General features: G+C 42.4%; 1 protein-coding gene across 1 annotated transcript in view; it reads right to left on the reverse strand.

Moving 5' to 3' along the window:
• The window catches only part of dnah1 (dynein, axonemal, heavy chain 1), a 393,587-nt gene that overhangs the window by 103,005 nt on the left and 264,950 nt on the right, over positions 1-25,632 (reverse strand). The window contains exons 47-50 of the mRNA XM_063068377.1: positions 20,392-20,622; positions 15,717-15,913; positions 12,250-12,385; positions 9,200-9,408 (exon numbers count right to left, since the gene is read on the reverse strand). Coding sequence (XP_062924447.1) covers positions 9,200-9,408; positions 12,250-12,385; positions 15,717-15,913; positions 20,392-20,622 — 773 coding nt within the window. The remainder of the gene's footprint in view (positions 1-9,199; positions 9,409-12,249; positions 12,386-15,716; positions 15,914-20,391; positions 20,623-25,632) is intronic.

Raw genomic sequence — 25,632 nt, forward strand, 5'->3', positions numbered from 1 at the left:
ATGTATGTACAGTACGTGTAAACTGGAGGCTATGACCAATGACGTCAAATATTGTCGGGCCAGCTCCCTAGCCTAATTCCTGAGTATGCTGGTTCTTAGCATCATGGTTATATTTGCTATTTATTGAGAGCACTGTTCACTGCATTAATAGAAACAGAACATGCTGGAAATATTGTGTGGTTCAGGCTCATTTGTGGAAAAAGAACTGTTCCTCCTAATGCTTCCTAATGTATTCAGGGTTTCATGCAATTTTTGCTTTTATTCCAGAGTTCCAGCATCTGTAATTACGCTAGTTTTTATTGCTTTAGGGATATTATCCCTTTCATTGGAATATCTCTGCTACACACACCTTGCCTGAGGTTTTCATGTATCACGTTTAAGTTTGTATATTGTGCAAAGGACTTTATTAAAGGTTAATGAATATATATATACTGCTTTACAACATCACTATCTAATGGGAAAACAAGTCATAGCTTCCTCGTAAGATAAATTAGCCTCCGTAGGAAAAAAAGGCGTAAAAAGGAGCGGTGCGTGTGGCGGTGGAGGGGGAATATGTGGAGACAGACAGATTTAGGCCTGATCATTCTCTGTAACTGTAACATTTTATTGTGCATTCTGACATTGATTTCCCTAGTACTACTTCAATGCACCGATGATCTGTACAGGTGGCAGTCAAAGTACAGTTTTTCACTGTACCATGGTACCTGTCAATAACAAATCAATTTATTCATTTACCTGGCCAGGAGCAACTTTAAGCCAACCAGTTTTAGTTTAAATTATTTGAGTTTAAGTATTGCCACCTTCAGCACTAATTCTGTGTGAATGCAGGTATGATTTAAACTGTTGTTAAGTTAACGCTGCAACAGGAAACTAATTTTGGCCATTTAATATTATTAAATGAATGCTCACATGGCCAGTTATTTTCAGCAATATAAGCACCAGATTAAACTGCTGTTGCATGCCGTGGGGTGTGAGGTTGGTGTCTGGGAACATAGTCCTACAGGATTTCATCCACAGTTCCTTGGCTGCAATGTTACTGCAGCATGAGGACTTGCAAACTCACTTGAGCAAAATCAGCACAAGTACTGTCCCCTGATAGACTGACCATTATTGAGGGATGGAGAGGGATGGAGGAGTGAGTAACTTGAACTTCCCTAATATTGATTTGTACTTCCTTAGCGCAAAAGATTTAGATGGGACAGAATTGTGTATCCATGAAGGATGTCTGACACAATATGTGGACAAACCAACGAGAGAGGCTATAATGGATCTAGTACGAGGAAGTGACATATCTCTCAGTGGATGAGCATTTCGGAGATAGTGACCACAACTCCCAGACCTTTACCATAGCCTTGGACAATATGGAGAAGTATTTAACTGGGGGAGGATGAATTATTATGCTATTAGGCTGAACTTGTGAGCATAAATTGGGAACAGATGTACTCAGGGAAATGTACAAGAGAAATGTGGACCACTTGCATGGGCTTCTGAATATGTTTGTCCCATTGAGGCAGTAAAAGGACAGTAGGGTGAAAGAACTGAGAGATGTGCTACACCCAGTCAAGAGGAATAAGAAATCATTCTTAAGGTTGAGAAAGCAAGGATCAGACAGGGCTCTTGGGAGTCATAAGAGAGCCAGGAAGGAGCTTAAGGAGGGACTTGGAATATATAGAAGGGGACATGAGAAGACCCAGGCAAGTAGGATTAAGAAAACCCCCAAAGCATTCTACACACACACATGAAAAATGTGAGGATGACAAGAGGGAGGGTAGGACCATTCAGAGATAATGGGGAAGCATATGCTTCGAGCCAGAGGAGGAAGGCAAGGTCCTTAATGAATACTTTGCTTCAGTATTCACCAGTGGGGTGGACCTTGACAAATGTGAGGCCAGTGTAGAACAGGCTAACATGTTGGAACATAAACACAAGAAGTCTGCAGATGCTGGAAAACTAAAGCAACACACACAAAAAGCTTGAGGAAGTCAGCAAGTCAGGCAGCATCTATGGAAATCAGTCAATGTTTCAGGCTAAGACCACCTTTCAGGACTGAAAAAAGGGGGAAGATTCCAAAATATAAAAGTGGTGGGGGGAGGGGAGAGAAAAGGGAAGGAGGATAACTAGAGGGTGATAGGTGAAGCCAGGTAGATGGCAAAGATAAAGGGCTGAAGAGGAAGGCATCTGATAGGAGAGGAGAGTGGGCCATAGGAGGAAGGGAAGGAGGAGAAGATAGGCAGCTGAGAAGAGGTAAGAGGCCAAAGTGGACAATACCAGAAGGAGAAACTGATACTCATGCCTTCAAGCTGGAGACTACCCAGACAGAATATAAGATGTTGCTCCTCCACCCTGAGGGTGGCCTCAACTTGGCAGAAGAGAAGGCCATGGACCGGTGTGTCAGAATGGGAACGGGAATTGGAATTAAAATGTTTGGCCTCCAGGACATTCTGCTTTTGGCTAATGAAGATAATTTACGACAGGTTTCACCGATATAGGAAGCATCAGACACAATAGGTGAAGTGTTGCCTCTCCTAGAAGGACTGTTTGGGGCCCTGAAGGTGGAGGTGAATGGGCACGTGGAGCACTTTGGCTACTTGCAGGGATAAATGCCAGGAATGAGATTAGTAGGGAGGGACAAATGGACAAGGGAATCACAGAGAGAGCGATCCCTGTGGAAAGCGGAGACAGGAGGGATGTAAAGATACTGTATGTTTGGTGTTAGGATCCCTTTGGAGATGGCAGAAGTTGCAGAGGATGATGTATTGGATACAGAGGTTCATAGGGTGGTAGGTAAGGACAAGAGAAACTCTGTCACTGAACATGTCACATTAAGAAAGAGGATGTTCCGAAACTTTTGAAAAACAATAGGATAGATAAATCCCCAGGGATAGATGGATATACTGTACCTAGTTTACTAATGGAAGAGAGGGAAAAGATTGCCTATCCCATGGCGATGATCCTTGCCTCCGCTGACCACAGAGTAGAGTGATAGCCATAGAACACAAAAGCATAGACACAGGCATTTCAGCCCATCTAGTCCATGCTAAACTTTTAATCTGCCTAGCCTATCAACCAATACCCGGACCATAGCCCTCCCTACCCCTCCCATCTATGTGCCTATCCAAATTCCTCTTAAATGTTGAAATCGAGCCTGCATCCACCACTTCCGCTGGCAGCTCGTGCCACACTCTCAGCACCCTCTGAGTGAAGAAGCTCCCCCCCCCCATGTTCCACTTAAATATTTCACTTTTCACCCTTAACCCCTGATCTATCTAAAAGCCAGCTTGCATTTCCCTATCTATACCCCTCATCATTTTGTATACCTTCCCATATGATCCAGGGAATGAAGTTCTAACCTATTCAACTGTCCCTTGTAACTCAGGACTTCAAGTCCTGGCAACGCCTTTGTAGATTTTCTCTGCAGTCTTTCAATCTTATTGACATCTTTCCTGTAGGTAGGTGATCAGACCTGTACACAATGCTCCAAGTTAGGCCTCAATGTCCTTTCCAACTTCAACATAACATCCTAACTCCTGTGCCTAGATCCCTTCCTATGTTCTACTTCTCTAGGTGTCCTACAGTTCACTGTGCAAGTCCGACCCTGGTTATTCCTTCCAAAGTGCAAAACCTCACCTTTCTCTCCATTACATTCCATCTGCCATTTTTCAGCCCACTTTTCCAGCTGGTCCAGATCCCGCTGCAACCTTTGATAGCCTTCCTCGCTGTCCATTTCACCCTCAATCTTTATGTTATCTACAAATTTGCTGATCCAGTTTTCTACATTATCACCTAAATGACAAATAACAATGGACCCAGCACCAGTTCCTGGCAGACACCACTAGTCATAGGCCTCCAGTGAGAAAGCAACCATCCTGTGAAGCCAATATCTAATACAATTTACTACCTCATCCTGAAAACCAAGTGACTGAACCTTCTTGACCAACCTCCCATGTGCAACCTTGTCAAAGGCCCTGTTAAAGTCCAGGTAGACAGCATCCACTGCCTTGCCTGGGGATTTGATGCTATTGCTGCTGTTTTTTACTGCAGGGGAGGGGGTGATGGGGTTTGGGGTTTGCGAGTTTTGTTTCTTTTTCTTTTCTTTTTTTGTGCCCGGCAGGGGGGTAGTTGATGTCTTTTCTTTCAATGATTCCTATGCTCTTTCTGTGTTTCATGGCTATCTGGAGAAGCTGAATATCCTTTGTTCACGAAAGGTAATAGGGATTATGGAGCAGTGAGTCATACATCAGTGGTGGGCAAACTATTGGAGAGGACTCTTAAAGATAAGATTTACGAGCATTTGGGGTAGCATTGCCTGATCGGAGATAGTCAGCGTGGCTTTGTGAAGAGCAAGTCATGCTTCACAAATCTGACTTAATTCTTTGAGAAAGTGACAAAACACATTGATGAAGGTAGAGCAGAGGGTATGGTGTATATTGATTTTAGTAAGGTTTTCCATGGTATGCTTTTTCGGAAAGTCAGGAGGCATGGGATCCAGGGAAACTTAGCTGTGTGGATTCAGAATTTATTTGCCCACAGATGGCAGAGAAAGCTAGTAGATGGAAAATATTCTGCCTGGAGATCAGTGACCAGTGGTGTTCCTCGGGAATCTTTTCTGGGACTTTTGTTCTTTGAGATTTTTAGAAACGACTTGGATGAGGAACTGGAAGGGTGGGTTGGTAACTTTGCAGATGACATGAAGATTCATGGTGTAGAGAGTGTAGAAGGCTGCTGGACAGTATGCTACAACAGTTCATTAGTAGGCTGAGAAGTGGCACGTGGAGTTCAAACCCAAAAATGTGAAGAAATATACTTTGGATGGTCAAATTGGAAGGCCGAGTACAGGGTTAATGGCAGGATTCTTGTCAGTGTGGAGGAACAGAGGGATCTTGAGATCTAGATCAAGATCTCACAGTTGCTGGGCGAAGTTGATAGGGTGGTTAATTGGTCATTGTAAATTGTCCCATGATTAGGCTAGGGTCAAATCGGGTGATGGCTGGGCAGTGTGGCTTGAAGAGCTGGAAGGGCCTACTCCGCATTGTATATCAATAAATAAATCACGTAACCCTCCACAGAGATGCCATCACTGTGGGGAAAGTCATGCCCAATGGTCTGATCGCAAGCATCAAAAGACAGTCTGCCAGTTCTGTTGGAAAGCAGAGCACCTCGAGACAGTCTGCCAGTTCTGTTGGAAAGCAGGGCACCTCAAGACACTTCGCTAAGGAACGTGGCATGAGAAAATGGCAAAATTCAACCATCAACTCCGTGCAAGGAGACGCCAGAGGGAAGAAGTGGGCACTATTTTCCAAACCCCTAATATGGGCCTCCAAAACCATCTTCCTTATTTGGTTATGCTCACAGTGGATAACCAACCCATGAAATCTGAGCTGGATACTGGGTCAGCCATCACCCTGGATAATGAATTATCCTTCTGCTAGATTCCAAAATGATGACTGCTGAACTCGATGTTCCACAGCTACACTGGAGATAGTGTGGACATGTGTTGGGTCCTTATGGCAGAAGTGGTTCAGCAGAGGTACCGGTTTCACCTACCTGTACATGTGATCAAGGGAGGCCAGCTGCCTAATCTGCTGGGCAGAAATTGGATTAAATAGATGGCATCAGTGCTGTACTCCATCGACAGTACTGGGGGGAAATTACCTTTACAAAAACACCAGCAGGTTTTCCAAGTTGATGCTTTGGGTCAACACAGTGGTTTGATGGTTGAGTTCAAGTTTAAGAAGAACTGACAGCCAAAGTTTTACAAAGCATGACCAGTGTAGTATGTGATGGGCCCAAAGGCAGAAGAACTTGACCAACTACAGAAAGTAGATCTCCTACAGCCGGCCATGCAGGAATGAATTACAGCAAGCAAGAGACCATGAAACAAAAAAAAAATATACACTAGGTAGTGGATGTTTGGTGCCAGAGACAAAGTCTATGCACTCATTTTGCAGGATGAAAACTAGCAACTGAGTGTCGTCCGGCTTTGTTACCATCAAGTGACAGAACTTGAACTGAAAGATGGACAAAATGTTAGGCAACATTTGGATTATGTACTCCTGAGAATTGACCGGGGACCCAGGGAAGCTACAGAAGCGTCCTCTGCTGACAAGGTCAGAGTCCCAGCAGATGAATTAATGGATGCTTCATCAAGAAAAGAGATTCACAGTCTACAGCCCTCAACATCAGCTAACCAGGAAAGTACAGAGAGAGAAGCTGCCCCGCTGTGGCAGTCCTCAAGGGTGCGCCGACCAGCTGACTGGTACCAAGCGGGTTCGACATTTCATCTCCTCTCTTACTTATTCTCTTCCTCTGCAGTTTCCATCTGTAGGGAGCAGGGATGCTCCATACTAGATTGATTGTGAGAATGTGGTGAGTACACATGTGGTCGATAGATCGTGTGGTGAATAGATTGGTCCTTCCATGTAAGGGAGGCACTCTCTTGTGGACACAGGCTTTTTGAGTGCACGTCATTTGTCTCAGCGGGCTGAGTTCAAAGCTGAGTTGTCCAGAGGTGTACTCAGTAAAAATGCTTAATCATACCTCTCTGTTGCAGTTCTTGCTCCGTGCATATGTAACAGCCAGTAGGTGCTATGGCCCATATGGCGGGGATTTTTGATGATGAATGTTGCCTTTTTGAGGCAACATTTTATGTGGGTGCTATTGATGGTGGGGAGGGATGTGATCTTGATGTACTGGGTTGAGACCACTGCTCTGCAGCTTCCTGCGTTTCGGGGCTACCAGATTGCCATAGCAGACGATGGTGCAACCAGTCAGGATACTTCCAACAGTACCACTGTGGAAGTTTATTGGAGTGTTTGGAAACAAGCTTAACCTTCTTAGCTAACAAAAAAGTAATACGTTAGGACCCCTTCCCTGTGATTGCATCTATGAGCTGGGCCCAGGATAGGCCATCCGGCAGCTTTAGAGCTGGTTAAGCAGCTCAGAGTGTTGAGACAATGCCTCACGTCATTAGCAGTTACCTATTTCTCAAACTTAAGGGACAGCAATGGAACTAAATATCGTATCTGCCTACCCTTTGGCTGACTTGTTCAAATACATTACAAAAACTAACAGTTAATATAGGAATATGCAGTGACAGAGATAAATCAGTAAGCATCCAAAGGCATGAAAGGAGAAAATATTACAGTGAAGATACTGACATGTTTGGATTTGAAGGCAGTGTGAATACAAAAGACACGAGGAATAATAAACACAAGAAATTCTGCAGATGCTGGAAATCCAATGCAACACACACTGGAGGAACTCAGGAAGAGGTCAGGCAGAGTCTAAGGAAATGAATCAAGTCAACGTGTTGGGCCGAGACCTTTCTTCAGGACTGGAAAGGAAGGGAGAAGACACCAGAATAAAAAGGTGGGTGGGGGGGGGCGTTGGGGAGGAGGAATGCTAGAAGGTGACAGGTGAAGCCTGGTGGGTAGGAAAGGTAAAGGGCTGGAGAAGAAGGAATCTGATAGGAGAGGACAGTGGACCCAGGGGGAGCTGAGAGGAAGGTGAGAAGAGGGAAGAGGCCAGAGTGGGGAGTAGAAGAAAAGGGGAGGGGGAGGGAAATTTTTTTTACTGGAAGGAGAAATTGATATTCATGCCATCAGATGGAATGCAAGGTGTTGCTTTTCCACCTCATCGTGGCACGAGGAGGCTATGGACCACATGTTGGAATGGGAATGGAAAACGGAATTAAAATGTTTGGCCACTGGGAAGTTCCGCTTTTGGTGCCCCCCCCCCCCCAAAATTTATGACAGGTCTGACCAATGTAGAGGAGGCCGCATCGGGAACACCGGATACAATAAATGACCCTAGCAGATTGCAGATAAAGTGTTGCCTCACATGAAGGACTGTTTAGGGTCCTGACTCGAGGTGAGGGAGGAGGTGAATGGACAGGTGTACACTTAGGCCGCTTGCAGGGATGAGTGCTGAGAGGAAGATCAGTGGGAAAAGATTAGGGAAATCACAGAGGGAGTGATCTCTGCAGAAAGCAGAGAGAGGGAGGGAGGTAAATATATTTTTGATGGTAGGATCCCTTTGGAGATGGTGGAAGTTGTAGAGAATGACGTGGTGGGTGCAGAGGCTCATGGGGCGGTAGGTAAGAACACGAGGAACTCTGTTAAGGTGGTGGGAAGATGGGATAAGCGTGGATGTCCAGGAAATGGAAGAGATATGTGTGGGGGCAGCATCCACTGTGGAGGAAGGGAAACCCTGTTCTTTGAAGGAGGCCATCTCTGATGTCCTGGAAAGGAAAGTTGCATCCTGGGAACAGACGTGGTGGCGGAGATGAGGGAACTGCGAAAAAGGAACAGCATTTTTTATTGGAGACAGGGAGGGAAGAGGTATAGTCAAGATAACCGAGGGAATTGGTAGATTCATAAAAGATGTTGGTGAGCAGTTTGTCCTCAGGGTCATAAGGAATACTCACAACAATAAGTTAAGAACCGAACAAATTAATAGAAATAAAATAGGTGAGAAAGGACATGATCAATTTTATCTGATTATCTAATAGAAATAAAACATACACGTTTTATAAATTATCAAGCAAATTTAGTAGAGTACAATTTAGTACCAGAAGCCTAGCTTTTTGGAACAGGGAACAAAGTCAGACAGAAGTTCATAAGATGATTCCCTGTTGGCAGAAGTCAAAACAGGCTTAGCTGAGATATGTTTACAGGAATCAGTCTCTAATGTCACTTCCATGTGTGCTCTCTGTCCAAGTATGATATACATCCAAGTATGATATGGCAACAGGTGACTGGTGTTCAAAACCCTTGCTTTAGTACTATTACATATTAATTCTGTCTGAATTAATGTAACTAACTTTCCCTATTAACATGTGTTTGGTTGAGTCTTTGACCCTTTCCCCATTGCCTCTGCCACAGTGCCTCCCACACCCAACCCTCATCAAATCTTACACTTCAACATACGTTGTTTTTTTAAGTAACACAAGCTGTTGAATAAAACCTACACATTTTCCCTTAGAAATTCCTCTGTACTCTTCTGAGTGCACCGAATGCTTCTATTAGCACGCAAACAGAACAGAAGCATTCTCAATGAAGGCAAGTGACAGAATTTGACTTCAATTTAGTAGAAAATAGAATACAAAGGATTAATCAGGAATGGAGGATGTAGTTTTCACTTGTCACAGATTTTTCAAAACATACAATCCATCATTGAAGGTATAACAAGGAATACTCGCCTCATGCATAGTACAATATGAATATTATTGCGTACTCGTTTTGTATATGCAGCCATCATGTTGGCTTTAGTTGGTTGCTGCCCGAGGTCCAGTACAACTGGCTTCATTGCAGTGAAGATTACCTCCTGCTCATCAAAGTTGTATAAATTTGGAACATCCCCTGAGTTCAAGATATTGTTGACATCCTCTAAAAATGACTCCTCCTTGATCTATGAAAGTAAAAATGATAAAAGCTGGAATTAAGTAGTTTGTCAACATTTTTAAATAATTTAATGTAAAAATTTATTTATGGGTGCTTCTGCCCATGCCTTTCTGATCTATCCATATTGATTTTGGGCTTTGGGGTCAGGTTGATTAAGTCAATTTCTTCTGTATTTAAAAGGACAGCCTGAAACAAGCAGTATATTGGATTATTCTTGGCGCGTGGCCTAGTGGTTAAGGCATCAGTCTAGTGATCTGAAGGTTGCTAGTTCAAGCCTCAGCTGAGGCAGTGTGTTATGTCCTTGAGCAAGTCACTTAACCACACAGTGCTCTGCGACGACACTGGTGCCAAGCTGTATCAGCCCTAGTGCCCTTCCCTTGGATAACATCGGTGGCGTGGAGAGGGGAGACTTGCAGCATGGGCAACTGCCGGTCTTCCATACAACCTACCCAGGCCTGCACTCTGGAAAGCTTCCAAGGCACAAATCCATGGTCTCACGAGACTAACGGATGACTAAATTGGATTTTTGAATTAAAAAACTGAAGAGGAGAAATGATTAGAATTGTGTGAAGAGCCTCTCTTTTTTTGTGACATCTCTCCAATGTAATTTGAAATGTATAAAAGCCCATGGGGAGATACAAAGAGAAAGAATCTGGTAAAACCAAGAAAGAGTAACTACAAGTTGTCTATGGGTTAATTAATATCTTCTTCCAATCTATAGTCTATAACTTTGTTCCTCACTACACACCACATAGTATGTTTTGATAACCTCTGCAAGCTTCTTACCTACAGCCTTCAAAACCATGCAAACCATTGACATATGACCAAATATCAAGGAGCTGACACTGAATGTTGCAAACTAGTAATTAGTAACAATGATTACAGAACTGCCATAACATGATAGTACGCGTCAAGGGAAGAAATCCACCATCTTAATTTGGCCTACAGTGACCTAATCACCAATGTGGATGTCTTTCAAAATTCCTCATGAATAGCCGAATATGCAACTATTCAAGGGGATTTAGGAATGGGCAATACATGCTAACATTGCCAGTAATAGCCAATCCTGAAAAATGAATTTAAAAAGTCAATGCCAGTGGGCATGTTTTTATTAAGGGAAGCACTGTGCCTAATTCACTAGTTTGAAGATTTTTGGGCAGGTAACAAAGAGGATTGATGAGGTTGATAATTTTGAAGTACATTATGGAAGTTTAGAGGGACTCTGGCTGATTTTTAAAGCAACAAAAGCCTCCTTCTTCTCTTTGGTTGCTGTGGGTATTGATGGGAATTACATTGAACGCATACAGTATGTTGGAGATGGTGGTTGTCTGCCATATGTATGGCTGAATATCACTTGTTACTTTTCAAACCAAGTCTTGCTGCAAGTGTAGACTGGTTCAGTTTCTAAAGAGTTGGGAATGGAATAATCAGTAGTCATCAGCGTGCATCTGGCCCAATTGTGAATGATGAAGCAGTTGAGCATGTTTGGGGATAAGATGCTGCTTGAGGAATTCTCACATCAATGACCTGATGACGGGGTTGCTGAACTCCAAATACTACATCTTTATTTGTGTTACATACAACTCCAACCATTGAAGTAATGTTCTTCCCTTGATGTCCATGATTTATTTTTCTTCTCAACCCCATTCTTCTCCCCGTAACCATCAGCACCCTTATTAATCAAGGACCTATCAACCTCCAGTTGAAATATACCCAATGACTTGGCCTCCAGAGCCATCTGTGGCAATGAATTCCACAATTTCACCATACGTTGGCTAAAGCAATTCCTCCTTATCTCTGTTCTGAATAAACATACTTCAATTCTGAGGCTGTGCCTTCCGGTCCTAGACTCCCTGACAAAGGAACCATCCTCTCCATGCCCAAACTATCTTTCAATATTCAATTTAATAGATTTCACTGAGACACCAGCCACCCCCTCCCCAAGTTCTTCTAAATTCCAGCAATGCTCAGCATTTTTCTATAATGTATATTGGGCCGGCAGAACGATAAAAATGTAACCTATCCCTTATTCACTTTTTAAAGACAAGTACAATAGGCATCTTCTGATTCTCCAGAACCTGAAATGGAAATTGGTGATCAGAGTTAGACCATAAGACATAGGAGCAGAATTAGGCCATTCAGCCCATCAAGTCTGCTCCACCATTCCATCATGGCTGATCCCAGATCCCACTCAGTTCTTCCTATTTTTTTTTAAATTGTGGACTTTGTGAGAATTCAGATCAAATATCTCTTCCCTGAATGCCTCTCATTGTTCTTTTGTTGTTTCTGAACTAGATTTGCTAAATTATTTTAGTACTCCACCCTAAAAAATTTCCCACTGATGAACCCATCCTTTCTTTCATTCTGCCATTCTGCTAAATTACACCAAATCATGATCATTGCTCTCCCAATTTGTTGTTGTCCTTTGCTCAGATTCACTTCCTTTTTATAAAGAAAAAGATTAATTTTATATGTCACATATACATCAAAGCACACAGTGAAATGCATCAGTTGTGTCGAATCAAATCAGCGAGGATTGTGCTAAGTAGCCCAAAGTGTTGCCACGGTTCTGGTGCCAATATAGCATGCCCATAACTCACTAATCTTAACTGTATGATTTGGAATATGGGAGGAAACCAAAGCACCCAGGGAAAACCCATGCAGCAATGGGGAGAATGTAAAACCTCTTTACAGATAGTGGCAGGAAGTGAACACCAATCTTTACAGCTGGCATTGTAATGTGTTGCACTAACTGCTACCCAACCGCACCACCCCCTTTTTTGGTGCTATCTACGTTATTAGCTAATTCTGCTTTCATTAAATATTTTCAATTTGGAAAAAAATATACCTGTGTGTCTACAAAGAGGAAGGTGATCTGTTGGTATTGTACTCCTGCTTTCATCAAAATCCGCTTGATATCTTCTCTCCATTCTGATGGCCCATAATTTTTGGCAAGTTCAATTTGAAAACTATCAAATTCAGCCCTGGTAAAAATAAACAGATAATTTTAAATGAGCAAGTGGCAAAAAAAACTCTTTACGCTGGAGTACTGACACGTATGCAGTTTCAATGAATAAAATCTCTTACTTTGCTTTGAAGGTACATACAGTGTCAACTACACGCAGTGATCCTCAACTGTTTTTTGGCCACGGCCCCCTTAGGAGCTCTTCTCAGATTCCAGGGCCCCCCTTTCAAACAGGGATACAACACGAACAGATAGACAGAAAATCATTTATTATTGAACACCAAAAAAACTTGAACATTCCGACATACTGGACAAAATTTAAAAAAAAGACTGTATGAAATTAAACATCTATCAGGCCTAATGCAATCCTTGAGCTTGGTGCTTTTCTGCAAGTTTCATGATATCGGGCTCCAAATTAGACAATGACAGTCGGAGGTCACCTCTTTTTGCGATATCAATTCTGTTCCTGGATTTTGTCAAGGAAACTACCTTGCAGAATCTGCTCTCAACCAAATATGTTGAGGGAAAGGCAATAAAAAAATCACTGGGCTTTTTCCCCACAGTGTTGTAAATTTATTCGGCAGATCACTCGATCCAAAAATCAAGGTAACAAAAATGCAGTCTGATTCGCGACTGACTCTGAAGTGAGGCTGTGTGGGAGGAGCTTAAGCAATGAATTTACCAGATGCGCGGAATTCAAACGGTGTGTTGGAAAGATATTATAGGTAGGAAGGAAACTATTGACTCCAATGAAGGTTGCTGCTTGGGTATTTCATCGGTTCAGTTACCAGGGCCCCCATAAACCCTTGGGGCCCCCCTTCTCACAGTTGGTGGCCCCTTTCAAATGTACCATGGCCCCCGTTCAGAATGGCTGAACTACAAGTATCAAGAGCAACAGGTGCAGAGGGTTAAGAGAAAAATGTTCTGTTCATTATAAACCATGTTTGTTTAGACCATTCATTATGGTGAGTTCAAGTATGAACTGCTTTCTCCAGCATGCCTAGCACTATGTGAGACAGTCAAATTCATCCCCTTCTGCCTCGAGGTAGCATTTTAAAGAAAGAGAAAAGGAATGTTCATAATGAAGGAAAGCATTAAACTGACAAAGCTGTAATCTTCGCACTACCAAAGCCAGTTTGCTCTCCAAGAGAAATGATGCAGAAAATCTAAAGTTTTAGCTGTGACAAGAGATCATCTTCTGCATCATTTTCTGCATCATTTCTCTTGGAGAGCAAACTGGCTTTGGTAGTGCGAAGATTACAGCTTTGTCAGTTTAATGCTTTCCTTCATTATGAACATTCCTTTTCTCTTTCTTTAAAATGCTACCTCGAGGCAGAAGGGGATGAATCCACAAAAGCACACTGATCTGACGCAGTCTCCAAGGTGCTAATTCTGAATGAAAGGAGGACAGACTTCGCAAAATGTGAACTGTGAAAGGTCTTGGGCTTCCAGCACAAGTAGTTGTTCCACTGTGGACCCCTCACACAAAGTATTTTACATCACATGTTTAGTATGTATTTTCTAATGCAAAAGAATTTCTTTGCCACCATTGGCAAGCTGTGCTGAGGACAGCTCTACTTTCACATGCAACAATAAAGTTCTCTTTTCTCTGCAACAGGTCTTCCCTTCTTCAAAGTCAGAGATATCACGTGTAGTGGTCTTTGGAGAAAGGCAGACAATTATGCAGTGGTTGTTAGAGTGCATGATGCAGCTTCACTGAAATGCTGAGTGTGTGCCAGTCCCAAAACTCTTCCTCAGCTGCTGACACCTCCAAAATTATGTACCAAAGTTTGTTAAACCTATCAATTCTAATGTTAATATGAGGAGCCAGATGCATTTCATATTTGTTCACGCAAAGTGTTGTAGCCAAAGACAAAATTGCTCTGGATTCTGCATCTGCAATCTCTTGGGCTGAGAAGGATAATAAATCAGTTATGAGCAAATGGTAGTGTACACTCAGAGGCTGAACGGCCCAATTCTGCTCCTATATCTTATCATACTCACAGAATTGAAGGTTTTGTATCTGAAAGCACACAACACAAGGCAGGTGAATTGACAGCACAAATAATGTTAGCTAGTGGCAATTTTATACTGTCAAGGTTGCAAGGTGATGAAAGATGTGAATAAGCAAGTCACGGAAGGAGCTGGGTAGTCCTGATATTGAGGAATTTTGATCAGAAAATCAAAACGTAGGATAAACATTTGGGTGGAACTGAGAAACAGCAAGGGACAGAAAACATAACTGGGAGTTATATAAAGACCCCCAAAAAGAGGCAGTGAAGGCAGACAGAGGATATTGGTGGAGGATGGTTTTGTTATTGGAAGCCTGTGACTAGCAGTGTATCACAGTGATTATTGCTGTGACTTACTACGGACTGTCTGAATGAAAGAAGTTTGGTCAGTATGTTTACCATGAGAAATGGTGGTGGTGTTGATAGTGACAAGAGTAGTCGTGGGCTGTAAAATGAAGCCGATCAGCTGAGAAGCTGGGCAGAGCAATGGCAGAGCCTATGAAATGTAAAGTGAAGTGTTTTGGGAGATCTAATAAGGAACAGATAAAGTCATCTCCATAGATGGACTTAAAGGCAAAATAAAGCTTACAAATAAGTGGCAACTGTAGGAGGATATACCTGGAAGGGAATTACAAACTAGAAGCGGGGTAGACATCCAGCTCCTTGCTCCATTGTTCAATAAGATTGTGGCTAATACAATTCTAAACTCAAATCTGCTTTATTGCTTACTCCCAGTAACCTTTCAGTCTATTGCTGCCTTAAAAACATTTAAAGACTGTTTCTACTGTCCTTTGAAGGAGAGAATTCCAAAGTCTTGCAAAAGAAAAACTTTACCTCATCAGTCTTAAAAGGGCAACCCTCCTTTTTAAACAGTGACTCTGTTTTAGATTCTGGAAAATAACACGGGTAGAAACACAATAAATACAATGGAGGGCTGCAGAAGATTGGTGGGCGGAAGAGGAACACTGCTAAAGAGAGTAGGTGAGAAATGAAACTCTGGTAAGATCTATGAATAAGAAACTGGAGTTTACCAGAGTATAGCTGGTGATTCTAATTCACATGCCATTAAAAGTTAACTTCCATATTATCTACCCTTTACTTGCTACTCACCTTGTCTTCTCCCACAATACGAGTGGGGTTATTTAGACTTTTCAGTTTAAGAATATATCACATACTGATGATTTCATTAAGTATCACTGTCTGGACAGTGCTAAATTAAGATGAGCAGCTAAGTAGTTCAGACTAAGTCTTAAGCAGGCAGTGTCTCACATTTTATCCTAATCGCACTTTTGTTCAGGGCAGTGGCATATCAAACAGATGTAACTTATTACGACTTACATATGGGATGCCAATTTGGTAAGGGATTGTCTTCCACTGCCCCCGACTCCCAGTAACAGGGCATTGCCCATTGGCTGCCGCAGAATCCGACTGATTCTACAGATGTGTTGGATGGCATCCATGAAAAGAATGAGCTTCAACTTGTTTGTACTGGTCTGGTTGAAATCATCCATGTACTCTTCAATAACACTTATCATCTGCAAGGAATAAAGAGGCATTGCTGATTTACAGTTTGCTTTTTTCACTGAAGTTCAGATAAGAGACACATTGCAAGTACAGTCACACATTAGTCCAAAAACTGCTGCTGATATTGTTCTGAAGAGCATAAATACAGAAACACCATTTTGTTATATACTACTAAACCTAAAGGGCAAGAGTCTGTCCAAGGACAAGAAATAATGGAGAGGCTAATTCTAACAAAATGGCTTAATTAACTTCAATAGTAGATATGGCCACAAAATTCCTCCCTTGTGCTGCTTTGAGATGCTCAGTTCCCAGATATCTGTGTTGTTGTGCCTGCATTCCTCCTTTTCTTTCTATGATGAGTTCTAGGATATGAAGACAGATGACATGTCTGTATCTATAAATACTGCAGACAAATACTGTATCTATAATGGCACTGAATAGAAGTAGGATGACCCTAACAACTTGTATTCTTCTGGAAATTTCACATCGGTACTTGTTGAAAGGGGACCCATAAATGCCAACCATATTTATTATATAATTATTCCAGCTCTCAAATTAAAAGTCAGGCAGCAGTGCCAATTAGGCTCAAAAATATATTGTAGTTAATCATTTTGCTTCTTTTGGCAATGAAGGAATTAAAAATCTGCAAACTAGTTAATTGGAATGTGTCAAGGCCTGTGAATGTAGATAAAACAAATATATTTGTTGTTACCATGTGGTAGAAGAAATGGAGGCCACTATTTTGTGATACTGTTGTTACAACTACCATTTCGTGAACTATCATCCTTGCTCAGGGATGGCTGGACCAGAGCAGTTCAAAGTGAACATAACAAAACCTCTAGCAGCAATCTACTGCAGACATATAGAAGAGCAGTTTGTGTTTGAACTGTAGTATCCTGAGCGCAGGGTCTGACTTGAACTGGCTGTAACTGGTTTAAAATGGCCAGACTCAGGGAAAAGCATGGGAATGAAATCAGAGGCAGGCCCTTCTCTGGGAGAAGAGTAACGAGGTAATGCTGTCTGTAGTCTTGGGCCAGGGCCAATAAAAAGTGAATACAAGTTGGCCAAATAAATCAGAACAAACAGAACAGAAGCATTAGAGTGTACAACTAATATGACAAGAGATCAATAACAAAGGATTTTGAGTGTAGAGCAGTGACAACTCTTGCAACTAACTGTCACAAAGAAGACCCCCATATCTGGGGCAGGGAGAAGATAGACTGATCATTTGATCAACAGGAAATCTCTTATTTTGATGTTAAAGTTGGGTGGGTAGTGGTACAAAAGAAACAATGGCATTCAGGAGTCTAAATTGTTGGCCAGGAACCAAAACAATTTCCATGAATATTTGTGCTGATATAATAAAGTACAATATGTGAATTAATTAAGATTTGTGTGGTCATTTACCCAACCCAAGTTAGTTGATTGAGGTAAGAGTCAACACTTCAACGGTACTGGGTAGACCCTGAGGACCAGAGATCTTTTGGCTATTGGTTCGGGCAGCAACCAGGAAGGATTGTAACAGAATACTCTGAAGAATGTTGTGATCACAGGGATAATCCAATCCCAGAAACCTAAGGAACTCAGGTCAAGTGCCAACCACACTGGAACTAACATCCCAGCAAAGGGCTGAGAAAGAGAACAGTCAGATGCCCCATGCTATAAGTTATTCATTCTTCAGAGATCTGACATTCCAGGAAGAACATTTCTGCCAGTTCTTTTTGGCTAAATCCATCAATATTTATGGTTATTGATTTCCACTTAGAAATGGCACTGGATGTTGACGTACTTAGCATTGACAATTGCATGCTTGGCAATCAACAATCATACTCTAGGCTTAAATACAATCCTTCTACTTAGAGTAAATCACTTTGCTGTCATTAGCAGCATCAGATTTTCAGGCAGATCAATTATATGTATGCCTGGCTTGTGAGAGCTGACACAGTAATTGACATGTAAAAAGTTAAGGCCCAACTTCGTCCATGTCCTCCACTGGCACAATGTTTAGTGCAACTGATTAGAAAGCAAGCAAAGATTATGGTTTATCTTTCTTTACTTAGGCTAATAATGGACTTTATTGCCAATCTGATTTTATACAAATTGGGACTGCAGACTGGGACCATTGTTTATTGACAGTACACCTGCAACAGAATTTGCAAATTAATCAGTTAGCTTATTAGGACAACTGCCTGAATGGGCCAATCAAGGAGAGAGCAGTTATAAGGTTGGATTATTAGAGAAGTAGTATAAAGCAAGATTGACAACAATCGAGACTTTCAGACCAATTTCCATGATCCTGATAGATGTTCATCTGCATCATATGGCAACTTGTCCCTGAAATTTACTTTCATATCTCTCTGGCTTTAAAACAACATTAATAAACTCCTTAAAGTAGTCTTAAAGAGGTTAATAGAAATCACAAAATTTAATGTTGTCTATAGAAAGACAGTGCAACTTGCAGTAATAAACCAAGTGACTAGGAAACAGATACTTCAGCCCACTATGTCCATGTCCATTCTCCCAAAATCCCAATTATCTAGTTATCAACCTACACTAGAGGCAATTGACAGTAGTTAGATAATTCATCAACCTGCACATCTTTGACAGGAGGAGGAGGGAGCCAGAACGGTGAGGGGAAAACTACAGAGGCAATAAATAGGTAGAAAACCACATGAACAGCACTAAAGGTTAGGACTGAACAGGGATATCTGGACCTGTGAGGCAGTAGTGCTAACTCATCCACTACTGTAATGCTTCCCTCTTTCTGGAGCAGAGGGTACAACGGGATGAAGTTCCCATATTAGCAGCACTTTTTTTGACAGCAGCAAGGTCTCTGCCAAAACCCAGCCCATCAATGTAGTATCTACTCTAGGGGTGATGAACCTATGGCACACGTAAAGATTTTGTTGGCACATGGCATGCAGTACCACCTCTCAATTCTTTAAACCCAAGCCATAATAAAGAAGATACATAATGATTATCTTTGCTATCAAACGTAGCCACAAATTACTTTTTACAACCCAGGAGCAGTGAGATGTGAATATGCAATAGGACTCATTCTTTTTCTTTAAAGTATTGTTAAAATTAATTAATCAATGATAGTCTCTTTATCCTGGCATAGAAAGAGATTTTTAAAAAAAAGTTTATTGTCAATTTGGGTACCCACACTCAAGAAGGTTTGCCACCCCTGATCTATTCATTCCTTGCCAACACTCCCCAATGGCTGAAAGACTGCTGGTTGTATTTTGCTGTGGCTCTTCCAAAAGAAAGGTAAAGAAGGATTTTCATTTTTGGTGTTACCTCTTTGGTCAAATAGCTTGCTCCTAATTTTTTAAAAACTCATTTTTGATCCCATGAACATGGAACTCTTCTTTATTTGCAGGATTCCTGGCATTTGAGTGGGAACTTTCTGAACCTATCCTGAGTGTGGCAACTGTGTCTCAGTTTGGGGCAGACTTTTTCAGGTCTGTTTTGTGGAAAAGTCTGTGGAATTTTGCTTGTGATTGGGAGAGTGATATATCTGACCTTTCAAGTAGTGGTCAGCTTGAACCATCGGTATTATTGAATTGTAGTTTCAATATAGTAGTAAATGATACTAGCAGTATTCTTATTATAGTAATAATTAAATATACTTTCAAAAAGTAAGTCAAAACCCAATGTCTGTAGGCCTAAGTCAGAGTACACTGGAGGCCAAAGAATGTGTCCAGTTCTGGGGTTAGACGACTGTAAATGTGCATGGGTGGGAGGGAGGAAGGAATGGGACTTATTTTGCTGTTGTTGTTTTGTTGCTTGTGTTCTGTATTCTGCTAAGCATTGTGGGCATGCTGTGTTGGTACTGGAATGTGTGGTGACACTTGTGGGTGTGTTGATTGCTACTGTATGTTTCGATATACACTGCCGGCGGCGGTGGTGGAGGCGGAAATGATAGGGTCTTTTAAGAGGCTCCTGGATGGATACATGGAGCTTAGAAAAATAGAGGGCTATGGATAAGCCTAAGTAGTTTTAAGGTAAGGACATGTTCAGCACAGCTTTGTGGGCCGAAGGGCTTGTATTGTGCTGTAGGTTTTCTAAGTTTCTATACCCGTGATAAACTTCAACCTTGAATTTTGAATCTGGTTTCTTTGTGTTGTGAATGAACAGGACAAGTTGACATTCACACCAATATGGTTAGAAGCTTAATCAGAAACAAATATTGTGAATTGCATATCTGCTGAGGACATTTGGTGGACCTGGATGTTAGAGGAACATTATTGGAGTGGACAAAATCTTGTACCTAAAGGACCATATGATAATTGTGGCTGATGCTCCCTCTCCCAGAAACATGCAGTTTTCACCAATACAGTATTGCAGTTTCTGGTGTTGCACAAATAAATTTCTTGGACTTTGTTTTTATCTAAGAGTAAAATATCAGCACAACACTTACTGCTCCTAGGGAACATTGACAATGCAAAACAGAGTCTAATAAAAAATCAAGAATGAAAAGAATAACCTTTTCATAGTCAGGAATAAATTCATAGATCTTGTTATCTGTTCCAATGGCCATGAAGTCTCCATAAAGCACAGGTAACTGTGCAGCAATCTCTTCAAATCTCGTGCCCAAATTCAGAAGCTTGTTGTGCATCAGATTTTCAAACCAGTTGCGGTCAGTGTCATTCACCAGCCGGTCTTTGAACACACGGCAACTTTCATGATACCACAGCCTGAGCAACAGAACTTTACTCTGAAACAAACAGAAATGAGATGGGTCATAAGATACATTTTGTACTGTTAAGTATATCGTACATGATAAAGGAACACCAACTCTGAAGGATATATAATGTCATTTGGATGCCTAACTCAAATCCCCCAAACCAATCCTCTGAAGAAATTCAACATTTCATATAAAAACTGGGAAGATATTGCATTCAATAAATACACCTGGAGGAAATCTGTTCCAAGAGGGAGTTGTGCTACATGGGAGTGACCTCTGCTGCACAGAACAAGCAACAGCTGTGAAAGGAGAGACTGAACAACCAAAAGACCCAACCACTAACCACACCCACCTGTGCCCACACAGCATCAGAATATGTAAATCCCAGACTGGCCTCTACAGCCACCTGTGGACCCACCAATAGACAACCCCATAGGAGAACATCATACTCAACTTGAGTGATTGCATTACTGCTACTACAAGATTCAGGAACCCCAAGGAACTGTGGATCATCAAGTAGCAAGTACAAATACTTTAGATTAAATCAGATGTAAAATGTAAAACCTGTTCATAAGAGAACTCCTCACTTGGACCTATGATCATGAAGATCAGATTATTAAAAAAAAATCAAACGGCAAGTATTGTAAGAGCTTCCAGGGAAGAGGATATGCGAATATGTGCCATCATTCAATAAGATCACACAGAACCGTGTCTTAATGCCATGTTTCTACATTTCTCTTAATTACCTTTATTAACAAAATATCTATCAATCTCAGAGCTAACATTAACAACTGAATAAGCATCAGTTGCTGTTTTCATATGAATTCTGAACCCTTTGCCTGCAGAAACATTTTCTAACATTACACCTGAAAGATCTGCTTTACTAATATCCCAGATTTTCCACCCAATATAAATTGTTTATCATCAGTTCCCTTTGTTACGTACCCCGTAACTGGGTTGCCAAACCAGCAGAAATGGAACGCTCGTTGGCGTCTGGATTACTAGGAACTAATAAAGTTTTATTAAAGAAATAAGTAATACAGTACACTAATCGTAAGGATATAAATGTAACAGGTTAGCAATGATAATACACACATATACACAGAACTAGAGTAATAGGAATCAACCAAGCTCTAACACAGTCTAGGGGTAAAATGATCAGTCTTAAGTGAAGCAGAGTTCAGTTCAGTTTAGTGCAGTTTGCAGTAATCGCTGTTGTCGTAATGTTGGAGAGAGAGAGAGAGAGATGCAATTTGGTTTCGGCAGACCTTTTTGATGTCTTCGCAGTTGGTTTCGGGCAGACCCTTTGAAGTCTTCCTTCCCGCTGTGGTCACCGACTGTGACCCCTCCATTCTGGATACGATCATTCTTCCATGGTGAACCCGGCACCCAGGCAAGGGCGGACACACACCCCAGGTTCCCACCGATCGTACCTTTACACCCTGTGAGCCTCTGGCTGGTTCCCGCAAACCGGACCGCCAAACTCTCACCAACATGTGGGGGCACACTGCTCTTCCCAGGGTCTCATGCTGTGTGATCCTTGCCGTAGCAAACCTGCTCCTTTTATCCCCCTGCTAGGGTATCACCTGTCCATCAAACTTCAAACAGTTCAGGTTCAAAGCAACCGGTCTGTCAATAGCCGAATTGTGTTTCTTTCCTGTTAATCCCTCTCTTCTCCCTTATTAGCATTTTGAATGTTCCTCCATTGTCTTACTTATCTCTCTCATTAGCATCATCAGACCGGTACCTCTGCTGGGCGTCACACATGACACCCCCACCCTTAAAAGGATTTTTACCGGGGTAATAATTATGGGCATGAATGCACATTATTAGATACACAATAATATACAGGTAGTCATCAGCTATTCGGCTAATACAGAGAACTTTAAGTTTTAACACCTTGACAGACAGTCAGCAATCACATTGTCCGTTCTTTTTATATGTTTTATTCTAATATCAAATTCCTGTAAGATCAGGCCCCAACTTAGTAAGCGTTTGTTTCCATCCTTCATAGTGGCCAAAAACACTAATGGATTGTGATCACTGTAAATTATCAGTGGTTTCCGTGCCGGACAAATATAAACCTCAAAATGTTGTAATGCTAGTATGATTGCCAGTAATTCCTTTTCCACAGTGGAATAATTTCTCTGATGGATATTAAATTTCTTAGAAAAATAAGCCACTGGGTGGTCAACCCCCTCTTTGTCTGTCTGTAACAGCACCGCCCCGGCCGCTTCGTCGATAGCATCTGTTGCTAGGGAGAAGGGTTTTGAAAAGTCAGGCGCACTCAATACAGGGTGGTGACACAGAATCGCCTTCAGACTTTCGAAGGCTTGTTGACAAAGGTTGTTCCACACAAACTTCGCATTCTTCGGCAAGAGCTTAGTAAGAGGGAGGGTAATATCCGCAAAGTTTCTGTAAAACTTCCGATAGTACCCCACTATCCCCAAGAACCTTCTCATGGCCCTCTTGTGCGTCGGGATGGGAACTTCAGAGATAGCCCGCACCTTAGCCTGCATCGGTGCCAGCTGCCCATGTGCTACCACATATCCCAGATAAGTGACCTGAGCGTGGCTGAACTCACTTTTTGCGAGGTTCACTGTCAGGTTGGCTTCAGACAGCCGCTTAAACAACTCCTCTACTGCCACAATGTGCTCCTCCCACGTGTCACTCCAGACCACTAAATCGCCAATATACGCTTCTGTGTTCTTTAACCCTCTTATCACTGAATTAATCATCCTATAGGGGTGTTGCTCAATAAGCTGGTCTGATGTGACAACAACATCATGTACCATCCCCTTGCCTCGCCTCAGGACATCCAGACTTACATCTGCATGCTGGTTAATTAGCTTTATCAGTGGCTCGCTCTGTTCAGGGGTTAAGTGAGAGACCTTATCAGCAAAGTTGGCCAAAACAATAGAGTTCTCCAATCTGGTCGGCACCATATTTATCTTTTCAAGATGGGTTTCCCCCTTATCATTTGGCACCCCAACCTCATTAATTTTCATGATAACACCGACTAGATCTGCTTTCTGATCATGGTAAGCTTTTAACATATTAATAGGCTCTAACTGTGTTGGCTCACATCTACAATACTCAAAAATATCCTTCCTCATGTTTGGCCACTAAAACTCTTTCATAATTCTATCGACTGGTTTCCTCACCCCAAAATGTCCACTGAGGGGTATCTTGTGGGCCAGGTTAAAAATCTCGTCCCTATAAATTTTCGGCACTACCACCTGGTGTACCACACCCCACTCCTCATCTGCGGGCACGGTACTTGGTCTCCAATTCCCCATCAGTACTCCCTCCTTCACATAATAGCCCACTGGTTCCTTTTTTACTTCTGCTTTGGAGAGAGCTGCCTCCGTCAAAACCATCAGCTCCTTGTCTTGTTCCTGTGCCTGTATAAATTCCTTTCTCACTAATGATAAATCTGCCTCAACTCCCTCACTTCCTTCCGTTTCACTATGCTCCTTCTTCTCACTTTCTGACCCCCCCGGTACAAGGCTGGTAAAAACGTCTCCGCTAAATCTACATTCGCTTCGGCAGCCTTTCTGGACATGCGCCGAGTTACTGCGCAAACGGGATAAACCTGTGAGTCCATGGGCGGGTCCTCAGTCCTGGCAGGCTGGCTTGTCAATCTTACTGCTGGGTACACATCTCCACCTGCAAGGTCGTTACCGAGTAAGACCTCCACGTCTTCCATCAGTAATTCGGGCCTCGCCCCTATCGTGACCGGTCCGGAGACCAAGACGCTTTTTAGGTGTATCTGGTGCAAAGGTTCTGCTTCAGTCCCTTTCCCAATGCCTTTTATCACACTGACCTCACCAGTCTTGGTCTCTGAACTAAAGTCTAACACCCTCCTTACGATCAATGACTGACAAGCCCCAGTGTCTCTCCAGATCCGTACTGGAACTGGGTTTGACCCCTCCTTCACCGACACCAATCCAGCCGAAATAAACTTCTCGCGCCCTTCCTGAACTCTATCAGACCTCTTCTCCCCTAGCGGTTTGTTTGCCAGCTCAATACAGCTGGTCAGAATCATCATTTTTCCTTTCCCCGTCTCCTTCTTTGGGGCAAAACGCCTGGACGCAATGTGACCGGCTTTTCCACAATTATAGCATACGACCCCAGGAGACTTCCTACCAAACTGCTCCCGGTCTTCCGTATCCTTCTCACTAGTCCCTGGCTTACTTTCTGGCTTTTCCAGCGGACTCTCTCCACCCTCTCAACTACCCTTCTGGTAGCCTTTACTCGAGGTAAACTTTGCTTTGTGTGTTAACGCGTACTCATCCGCTAACTTAGCAGTTGCGGCTAAGGTTTCTGCCTCTTTCTCATCTAGATAGGGTCTCATACCTTCAGGGACACAACCTTTAAACTGCTCAATCAGTATTAGCTGTAGCAGTCTATCATAATTTCCAGTGACCCCTTTTGAGACGCACCAACGCTCACCATACATCTGCATCTCATGGGCAAACTCTAAATATGTGCGGCCCCACTGCTTCCACACATTTTGGAACCTTTGTCGGTATGCCTCCAGGACCAACTCATAAATCCTAAGTATAGCCTCTTTCACTACATCATACCTCTGGGCATCTTCTGCAGACAAGGCCGAGTAAGCTTGCCGAACCTTCCCCTTAAGTACACTCTGAAGCAAAACGGCCTACTTATCCCTCGGCCAGTCCTAACTTGCAGTGACTTTTTCAAAATGTAGAAAGTACCGATCAACATCGGCCTCCTCAAATGGGGGAACCAGCCTAACCTCCTGGGTCGCCCTGAACCCTCCACCTTGGTTTGGCATGTGGCCCCTCTCTAGCGTCATCCTTAACTTCTCCAGCTCAAACTCTCTTTCCTTCTCTCTCTCTTCTCGTTCTAACTGCCTTACTCTCTCCTCCCGTTCTAACTGCTTCTCTTCTCGTTCTAATTGCTTGACTCAGAACTCGAGCTCGAGTCTCAATTTTTCCATCAGCAGCTGCACTGCTTCTCCACCAGGTTTGCTCATAGACACCACCTCCAGCTCCCCTTGGGGAAACACAC

The sequence above is a fragment of the Mobula hypostoma genome, chromosome 15 (assembly GCF_963921235.1).
Source record: "Mobula hypostoma chromosome 15, sMobHyp1.1, whole genome shotgun sequence".
Classification (NCBI taxonomy): Eukaryota; Metazoa; Chordata; class Chondrichthyes; order Myliobatiformes; family Myliobatidae; genus Mobula; species Mobula hypostoma.